The 10,282-nt window shown below is 38.8% G+C and overlaps 1 protein-coding gene across 1 annotated transcript; it reads right to left on the bottom strand.

The window, feature by feature from the left end:
- Positions 1 to 872: 872 nt before the first annotated feature.
- On the bottom strand, positions 873 to 9,578 carry LOC140953926 (uncharacterized). The gene is made up of 10 exons (XM_073403303.1): positions 9,426 to 9,578; positions 9,012 to 9,182; positions 8,211 to 8,530; positions 8,014 to 8,117; positions 7,147 to 7,451; positions 6,033 to 6,235; positions 4,210 to 4,472; positions 3,161 to 3,378; positions 2,311 to 2,547; positions 873 to 1,502 (listed from the first exon to the last, which is right to left on the bottom strand). Exons 1-10 carry the CDS (start codon positions 9,576 to 9,578, stop codon positions 1,326 to 1,328), a joined length of 2,151 nt encoding a protein of 716 aa, XP_073259404.1. The 3' UTR covers positions 873 to 1,325.
- Positions 9,579 to 10,282: the final 704 nt, after the last annotated feature.

The raw sequence follows: 10,282 nt of genomic DNA, 5'->3' as shown, positions 1-10,282 counted from the left end.
CCGACCACAGGTTACTATTGAAGGGGCACTTCTATTCAGGGGAAAGGGTCATTTTTTCCGGGTCCCCAAACCCAGGTTTAACCTCCATTCAGGGGACACCATAGTACTCAAAACGTGACTGCTGACCCTAAGGAGAGTCGATAAGTGTACAATCATCACAATGATGACAACTTTCACCATACTTAACTCGATGTACTGCGCTTACGGGAATTCGCAAACAATATTACCGGGTAGTTTCAATAGCAGGCGCCTACTATAGTAGGTTAGTTTTAATAGAGCGCGCGAGGGAAACACGCGAAGAAATAACCTCGTACGTGCTGCGCAGGCTAAAGTTAATCATGTCAGTAGCTACTTGAAATTATACCTGCAGTAGCTTCAAAGGCAGAAATAAGGAAAAAAATGATATATATTTCTTTGTTGGCGGATATTTAACGAACCCCAACCCAACCTCAATTCAAGGGGCACCTCTATTGAGCTGTATTTTAGGGGACATTTGCCTCGGCCCCAAGGGTGTCCTCTGGATAAAGGATACACTGTATTCAACCGTAGCAGCACTGGAGTTGGTATAAGAGGGGGTAAAAAAGAAATTTAAGTCCGGGAAAACACGGAATTTTAATCACCGTGATTCCTTATTTCCAGTTTTTGATGTCCGTGAAACGTGCGTAGGACCCTCTTTCCGTTTACCCCTCCCCCCCCATAAATATTTGGCTAGATGATAAAGGAAATATCGACAAAATTCAAATCAATTGCTATATTTATTTATTTTCTTGCTTTTTATTATCGATATTTTTATATTGTACAATACTTTTAACTGCGTCTCTTTAAGTCGGTGAATGAAATTCTATTTTAGCTTTGCGCTTGCTTTATAACTTCATTTTTGTCACCGCAATTTGCCTTTCATTTCTAATCAAGCTTCGCTGGCCTTCGATTTACGTGCCTTGTTTATTGCCTCCAAAATTAGTATCATTGTTGTAAAGTTAAGGCACTTTTTGACTTTTAACTAGTTACTGACGTCTAACACTGTTTGTTTTCGGTGTTTGAAAACCAATTACAACTGTATGCCTCAGTACTGATTTCGTTACTCACGATGCCTAATTTAATTCATTAATGCATGGAAATTACAATTATCAGATAGTTCTTTATTTTTAATGAAAGTTTTCTTTGTTGTTGTAAATTGTTTATCAGTTTTTCTCAGATGTCAAAATAGTTTTTAGGCTCGATTCTGTGGTCGTTGGCTATAGCACCTGTCTCAATGGATCATGACCTGTAATTATTTTTAACATTAACAAAATTATATTCTTAAGTATTTTTCTTGTTTGGGTCACCTAATCCTCATCGCACAGAATTCTAACATCCCGTCTGATAGTCAACCACCTGTGATCATGGTAATTAGAGGAGTAATCCGCCGCCGCGCCACGGCTGCTGCCAGCTGATTGAGTTTTAAAGGATGATGGCGAACTGGGAGCGTCTCTGAAGGCTGTTACAGGGGGAAGCATTTTGTCCTATAAAAATCAAAGAATGCTTTCTCCTAAAACGACATAACTTTATAGATAAATTCTAATTACCCGCTCGCAGCTTATGAATGAGGATGTTTTTTTTAAACATTTTACCTGAAGAAGGTAAGTACGACAAGTGAAAATTAATGCTAATTTTGGGAAGGGAAATGCCGGGCAGGAAAACCCGTGTAAACAAAGCAAGTTCCCCTGTTAGAATTCTGAATGCCCAGAGTTTGAGCATCGAAGACCAGTTTCTATATCCTTTGCGCGTCAATTACTAATATAACAAGCAGGAAAATTATCGTCTATTTTGTAACTTATCGCAGAGAAAAGCTGACTACCCGGGACTAAGGGACTGGACTAACTCGGAACGGAAGTATGGATATTAAATCATTATCATACAATACTACTTATGTCTAAGTCTTGAGTGAAGCGTGTCGTTAGTCTTCCATACATGTGCTGCTAGTTCGCATCTTTGAGGACCTGTTTGAATGACGTACTATGATCTGGTATGACGTTTGTCATACAAAGACATTAGAGAGATTTAGAGTGACGTTTACGGCAAACGCCAAACGTCAGATTCAAGTTGAGAATTTCTTAAAACAGAAAACGTAGAACAAAAAACAGGCCAAAACAATTGTTATAGCGGACAAAAGAAACGTGAAATAACTAATTCTGGATTAAAAACGTCAGCAAAGCACAAGTGTAGGGAGAACTTGGTCACGTGGTACAAATTCACGTTTTCCGTTTGCCGTAAACGTGACTCTTAATCATAGAAACTTTACGTGAATTGGAAGGCCAAAAAAAAACCTACATCAGGTGGGTTGTGGCCTCTTGTACTGAGTCCTGCACTGAGATCAATTGCAGTCTGTGTGAGAGGCTTGTAGTCGGCCTCAGCTTTTGTGGCATACAATATCAGAATATCATCGCACCACTTGGGTTTCGGCTTGTCAAAATCTGGTTCAGTCATGCGACGGACTGTCTGAGGCTCGACGAAAACTCTTTTGATCGCCTTAGCTGACTCACCCTCATCCAGCTCCTCTGTTTTACCCTTTGAAATAGCATAAAAGATGAGAATAGTAAGTAGCTTAGTCAATTTGGACCCTTCATAATTTAACGATAAACAAAGGTTTAAACCTGGGCTGAGCTCTGGTACGAGCCGTCCCTAACTTAGGAAAGGAACCGTCATTAAAAGCTGCAATAGGTGTGACATGGTATCATTGGCACCCGACTCGATTGCCAATCCGCTAACCAGAGACTGCTCGGCCGCCAGTCCCCCGGTGCTTTTGATCGTATTGATTTACTAAAAGCGAGATGGTTCACAAAACCTGGTGGTCCAAATTTCCTTCCGTGGGTCAGTTTGCATAAGATCCAAATTTTTGTTTCGAAAATGAAACGAACGACATGCGGTCTTGCAAACCGGAGATCTGCGGGTCAAGTTCCATTCTGAGCACTGATTGGATTTACTTCATAGTGGAACTGAGTTAAACTAATGACTCTCACAGTAATATGTTGAATTTGCACTATCTAAGCATAGCATGGCTAAACAAGAGACAAAATCAAAATAAATAAATAAATAAAATAAATCTTTTCAAATTGTTATTAAGGTCAACAGCTGCAGCAAAAGCATCATATCAGCGTACACTGAATCATTGATTACTTACGTTTTTTGGCGGGTACAAGACAACAATAGAGCCATCAGCCTGATATGACATCACACACACGTGAACCAAGAATTTCTCGTTATTTGTGACTTTTATCACAAGAGCATCACCCGATCCATCTACAACTTTATACTTTTTGCGGTAACACCCATGCAACACGTCAGTAACAAGTTCAACCTTGTGCGCGCGGACGGTGAATGGTTCATTTGATTGGAATCCTTACAAGAAAATATATAAAAGGCAAGTGAGATCTAGTCCATTCATTAGGGGGACTAATATCTAGAAGGGCTCTGTAGTGAAATTACTGTATGCTAATTCAGAACTGCGCTGTATTTTCCCCTTTGCTGCATGTGGATTTACGTGCATGTCAGTCATTTTCAAAACCATCAGGACCGTGCCAGCAAGACTTTAGGCGCATCTCAGAATTTGCTTTTTTTTCGCTATGATCGCTGGACGTTGAACATTACCGATGGTCGTTTACATTACAAGTAATAGTCTTCAGTCATTTATAATTTTCCACGCATGCTTGGAGAGGTGCAATTCCAAGCAGTTAAGCTTGCGTCTCTCGGCAGGGGCACCCAACGTCAATTTTCGGAAAATATCTGTTCGGAAGACGATTTGAGATCTAGAATTTTCGGAACATTTTTTGTAAAATTTCTTGCTTGCCTACCTCTCCTAGGATTTTCAAACATCTAAAAAAACTGACCATTTTTAACGGATTTTTACCCTAAAAAGCTCACCTAGAATTTTCGGGAGCCTTTTTTCTGGCTGAAATTTTCGAAAAGGTAAGTTTTGATCACTATGATTTTCGGATTTTGAGACTTTCAGCTAGGAAATCCGAACAGATGAAAAATTTTTAGGGGATAAAAATATGCCTATATCTACCGTTTAAATACTAAAATACGTTAATGAGATTCCTGCGCAAAAAAGGGGCCTAACCGGTCCCTCCTATACTACTTGTTTAAGTGGTTTTGAACTATGTTCTCGTTGGGTGCCCCCGTCTCGGAGGGTGTCCACGAAATGTTCACAATATATAACTTAAGACATACCACTATAACGATCGCCTTTCTGGATTGCCTGATGAATCAACCGATTCTTCTTGTCCACTGAATCTTTGAAAGATGGTACGTTTTCGATCTTGAACACCTCAAAGGTCACGTTCTTGAGCATATCGGGATCTGAGCATTTATGACTGATAGCAAACTTGTGGCGAAAATACTTGGACAAATTCTTCATCATTAGATGCTCGTCTCCGCATTCTTGATAAGGTACAATCATTCGACCATATTGACAGGCTCGCCAACAATTTTTCCTGTTTGTATTCAAATAAAGTTAACGTTAAATACTTAGCCGTAGAAACGTCCACACTGAAATAGTAACGCGTTTAAAGTAAAAATTAAACTATCCTACTACCGTTAAATTCCCAAAATAAAGACCTTCCGAAAGTAGCGGAAAATTGTGTTGGCAAATTCCAAAAGTCGCGAACCTCCGAAAGTAGCGACTTTAGCTTCTTGCTAGAAATAACTGAAATTATAGATTTATTCTTTAATGGTTATAATGATCTTTGACATTTCTTTATGTAACTTAAAAGGTACATTACATTATTTTTTTCTTCTAAAAGTCTTCCTTTCGTCTGTGAATATCCACAACGTAATCAAAGACATCTTTTGATTATATATTTAAAAACCAATAACATGAAATACTTTTCTCCAAATAAAAAGTGTGAATGTTTTCACAATTGTCGCGATATTATTATCGTCACTTCGTACCACCCATGTACGATACACGTTTCAGCTACCGGAAAGTAGCGACTCCGAAAGTAGCGATAGAAAAGGCTGCTAAATCAGAAAGTAACGAGGGTCGTTACTTTCGGAACTTTACGGTATTTTTTTAACGCGATTTCCGGTGCTTAATTCCCTGTATTACCATTATTCAGGCTCATTTCTTGATCTTCGTGCGCCGTCGTCACTTCCGTCGCGTTGTCATTTTTTAATCTGCCGATTCTTTTATCGAAATTGAAATATTACGGTATTGATGGTATTTCACATAGCTAGCAATTAATTCCTACTCAGATATTTTGTTTATGGCTCGATCCGTCTCCGATTGTTGGAAAACGACTTGCGGTGTTCCTCATGGAACGATACTAGGTACGTTCCTCTTCGTAATTTATAAAATGATTTACCTAATTGTGTACAAAATTTTCAGCCAAAAGTGTTTCCTAATGATACGCGTTGGATTAGATTAGCGATGGATTAGCAATTTAATTATACTTTATCCTAGCATGCAATGTCCTACTTTTTAGTTCCCAGTCTAACCATACAAACCTTTTCCATTATACACGGCATGCACTTGTGTGGAGCTCTCCGTCTAATCAGGTTTTGTTACAGCAATAATATACTTCAGTCGTTTTTGTAAAGAAGTAGTGTTTTAGTCCTGATGAGTGGCTCAAGACAGAATGATTGGAAAGAGAAGGAATCGTAGGGCGTTAGCAGAGATACGTCATCAAGACCACGCGCTACCGTTTCAGAGCGAAAAAGGCAGAATATTGTAATGGTGACTGTTGAATTCTCTCTTGACAACACCGAATGAAAGTTTGCGGTCCTCTCAGGAAACCAACTTTCGATCAATTCAAGCGTTTAATTGGTCTAAAAATAACTTTGGTTAAATTCACTTCAGCCCCAAACTAGGCCGCGTCAGTTCCCTCTCTCTCCCATAATTCCGTCTTGTTTGACTGTGTGGTTGAAATAGAGTTCATTAGTTTATGATTGGGAGGTGCAACAATCATCCAACCCAACTGCCACCCTGAACTCGCCCCCCCCCCCCCCCCAAATACACACATTTCCCCTGATCAGTAAAGCTCCTTTTTTCTTACTCTTCTACTATTTGAATGTCTAGAGTAACACTGTGCGTCGTTTCGCTTCCTTCTATAGCAAACATGCCCTGTTTTTCTATTTCATGTATCAATCTGTCTTTGTGTTCTTGCTCCACTTGAGACTGATCTGTACACGTAGGAAACTTCATAAAGACCGATGTGCACGTACTACGGCGACGCTTAAGGACCGCTTTACAGCCAACCTAAGAAAGAAAAGCGAGGAAAGGTTTGAATTAAAGAATGTAATGTCGTCGATTTGAGGACAACAAGAGGCGCTCTCTTTACATTACATATTAACATGTTAACAGTAATATCTCGGACGTCACCATACGAGGGCGCCAGTGAAAGCAGCTATCATTCCATTTATGAGCTCACCGTGTAAGCCACCCATATCCCATGATATGAATGTAGTGTGATGCGTGAAAGGTAGACCACCGGGGAAACTAATCTAATAGTCGTTACTAAATTGGTGCAGCTAAAGCGCCTTAAAAAGCTGAATTTTAACAACACCTGAGTATAGACCACCCGTCACCTTGTCACGGCTAGCGGGTTCAATGAAACTGAGTTGTCATTTTAACACCTCAGTCAGCCCAGGAACTGAGAACTGCTTGATAGCTTTGCTTTGAATTTGATCCTGAGTTAAAGCAAAACACTCAATCAGAGGCTCAGTAAAATAAACAGCAGTGAAGGAATATACTCAACGAAATAACGTAAAATTGAATATTCAAAGAGCTAAAGGTGGATTTACCGAGGGTGGCACATATTGCGTTATTAAACACTTACAAATCTAGCACTTCTATCATTACTACAAGATAAGAAATGAAATTTAATATTATACGAATAGAGTTACATTTTGCAATTTGAAATAATGATAAAAAATACTGAAGTTTAGAAAAAATTAGACGGAACATGTATATAAAAATAAATTGACAGAATCAATGTTTTAAAACTGTTGATCCTTAAAAATACTTTTCCAAATAAGTGATTTCAAAGTGACTTTTTCGAAAACAACGAATGCGTCCATTTTTCTCATAGAAAGAGGACATTTTTGTCAATTTATTATTACACACCTTACAGCTGAGCTGTATACTTTTATTTTACACAGTGTTTAAAGGAGCGGAAGATTTAATCTACCCTTAAATCTTACGGAGCATACCTTTATTTTTCCTTCAATGTCTTTATCTAGTACTTTAGCAAATGATTTGAGCGCATGGATGTTCTCTTCCATAACGTCTATCTGACCAATCTTCGAATCACTAGTAGCGTTCGAATTAACCTCGTCATCGGTGACGTCAGGTTTATAAACGTCATACTGCCCATCCACAACGCCGTGTAATTTCCCAGCATTGAGAACAACCTTGTCAACCTTTTCCTCCCTGAAGATGACGTCACAAATCTCAAGTGCTTTTGGCTGAGATACTGTGAAAATCAATTTGTTTGGCAAGAAATTTGACTCTTTATTTTTTGAACTGTGAATTCAAGATGCTCCTAAGCTCTTCGGTTAAGGGCTAGCCAAGTCTCAAGTGCAGGGTTGGAATTACTCAATCTTTTTAATTTGAGAAGAGTACAATAAACTACACTAAAAAATATATAGTCCATTGCACACTATACTAAGCCAAAGAAAAATACAGCCAATCGGAATGCTGGAGATTATTTGCACATCGGTTGGAATTTTATTGATCAATCCCATTATGCTCTGCGGTTTTACTTTCCTGTTCGTCGGCAATACTCGTCTTCGTTAAAGTTGGGTATGTTAACTTTAGACTTTTTTCAAAAGTGAAAGTAGCAACCCTAGCTTTGAAGCACTCTCCTCGCCGTTTGCAAATTTCTCTTGTCAGACGGCGGTGTCACCAAGAGTCATAATGGGATTATTATTGTCCCATTATGACTCTTGGTGACACCTGTACTATCGCTGTAGCTGAGAAAAAGCTTTATGGTGATGATAACGTAGAAAGGACAAGTAATTCTTTTGACTGCTCACCTGTGTCAAAAAAGTCAAATACGACCATGTCCATATTACCGCCTTCAAACTGGGGCGTTTGATTTGGGTCGTTATATTCTGCCTGACATTTCTGTTTGATTAGACTGAAAAAAGGAACCGTAATTCACACAAGACAGCTTGGATGACATGTCTGTTGTATCACACTACTAAACGTTTTTCAAAGGGGAAGGACCTACCTACTGAGAATATCGTAGCTGATCTTTTTGTTTTCTTTTTGCACTTCATCCATGATTTTTACTAAAGCAGAAGTCAAACGGCCACGTGGATTTGTAGGGTGTGGATCTTCAAATGCTGCTTCATTAGACGCACAGGCTGCGATGTGAATGAATCTATCATGTTGTGATGGTGTCCATCCTTCAAGCGACCGGTACAAGCGACCAGAAAGAGAGCAGTCGAAGATGGTGTTGACCACGCATTTTTTTTCCATTAGATTACGAAGGTGACGCTTGAAGTGTTGACCTGTGATGCACACGTCGTTTATACGATATTCTTTAAACTATGGTAGAAAAAGATATATCAGTCAATTAATAAAGACGATTGGCTGTGGAATTCACGAGTGTGCAGCAGTTCGTTCGCGCGTACGTACATGTATAGCAAGAGGGCCCCACTGAAAACCGCCAAGGCGAGTTGGGCTCCCTCTTTAAATATTATTAATTATTAATATTACTTTTATTATTATTAATATTACTATGTTATCTTTAAATACTAAACCTTACTCAACAAATTCGGCAAGGAAGAAAGGAAGAAGAATAAACCATGGTAACAGATCAAAAATGTGGCCAGGAAAATAAAATTGACGTTTAGAATTATTAACCGGTTGTCAAAAAATCATGATTTGGTGACCTAAGCCCACGTCATGCGGTACAGGATTCTTTTTCTTATTATAAATTTAATGTAACTGTTTTTTTTTACTTCTCGAACTCCTGGGTCATGTAATGAACTAAGGAGGAAAGTTGTATGTATATTTTCCAGCTCACCATCTCTTTCTTGAGGCCACCAGGAATTAAACCCTGACCAAATTCCTCTTTTAGTTGATAGCCATGGCCACTAAAGTAGATTATTACCACTGATTCGTTGGGTACTGTAGATGAAAGTTCCTCAAGGGACCTCAATATCTCATCTTTAGAGGCATAGTCACCTTCAAGAACCTAAAAAAAACGTCATTGGAAATCAATGCGGATAACTATTAAATAAATCAAGTCTAAAGACCCCTGTTGTAACTATTCCTCTCTTTTAACTGCCGTACCTTAGAATTTGAGTGATTGTACAAAACTTCTAATTAACATACAATTCCGAAACCATGAAACCATAAAAAGGACAGATCGGCATAGTTATGCGTAAAGATTGACTGTGTCTAAAGATGGAGCACATAAATTGAAGCAGTTTCAAACCTTTATATTCTCTAACAGGAAACCATTTCTAGTCAACATTTCCTTCATCAACAAGACGTCGTTGTGGACGCCTTTAAGAGGTTGACAGAAGCGCGGCAGGTCTGATCCATAACTTGGACCAATTAAAAGTGCTTGCTTCAACTTTTTATCCATCTGTAAACCGTAAACCATCTGTAAATATCTTGTACATAAGTATTAGCGGACTGCTTTTAAATGAGTCGCTAAAGTAGAAATGAAAATAATAATAGGAAGCTGTTTCGCGTCACCACCAAGAAAGTGAAATTAGTTACCTATTTATTGTGTTTTAAATATCAGGCGGCCAAAATTAGCACAAACAAGGCAATTTCAGTAAGTTCAGTTAAATCTGGTACTATTATTTGCTTGCACTTGTCCTTTGGAAAGTGATATTAAAACCGTAAGGATTCAAGTTTGCTGAACGACTTGGAGGGTCAAAAGACTGATGTGGCAAAATAGCCCCAAACATTAGTGGAAACCCGGCCTTTTGGGGCTGGCCTGATTCTGTGTTGCCTGTGAAAACATCCGAAGAGCAAGGAGAAACGGATGTTTTCACTGGCTAGATTCTGTGTTGTTGGCTGATGCTGTTGACGATGTTTTGACAGTGTAATTTTTTGGAGTGTTTATTTAAGTAAATTTTTCCATCGGATCCTGAAAGGAAGATTAATTTCACTTTTTGAGAACAACATCAGCGCCAAACTTTTTTAACAGTTGTCATACAATCAAGAAAATTCACGCAATAGTTGTGTGCGACTGAAGGTGTAAAGTAGCGCTACACAAAGACTGAGCCGGATTGGAAAATCTCACAAAGGCTGAGTGGCTTGATCGGATTCCACGAGTTT

Source organism: Porites lutea, chromosome 12 (genome assembly GCF_958299795.1).
Source record: "Porites lutea chromosome 12, jaPorLute2.1, whole genome shotgun sequence".
Taxonomy (NCBI): domain Eukaryota; kingdom Metazoa; phylum Cnidaria; class Anthozoa; order Scleractinia; family Poritidae; genus Porites; species Porites lutea.
Note: the sequence above shows the minus strand (reverse complement) of the source record. Positions and strands in the feature narration are given on the sequence as shown.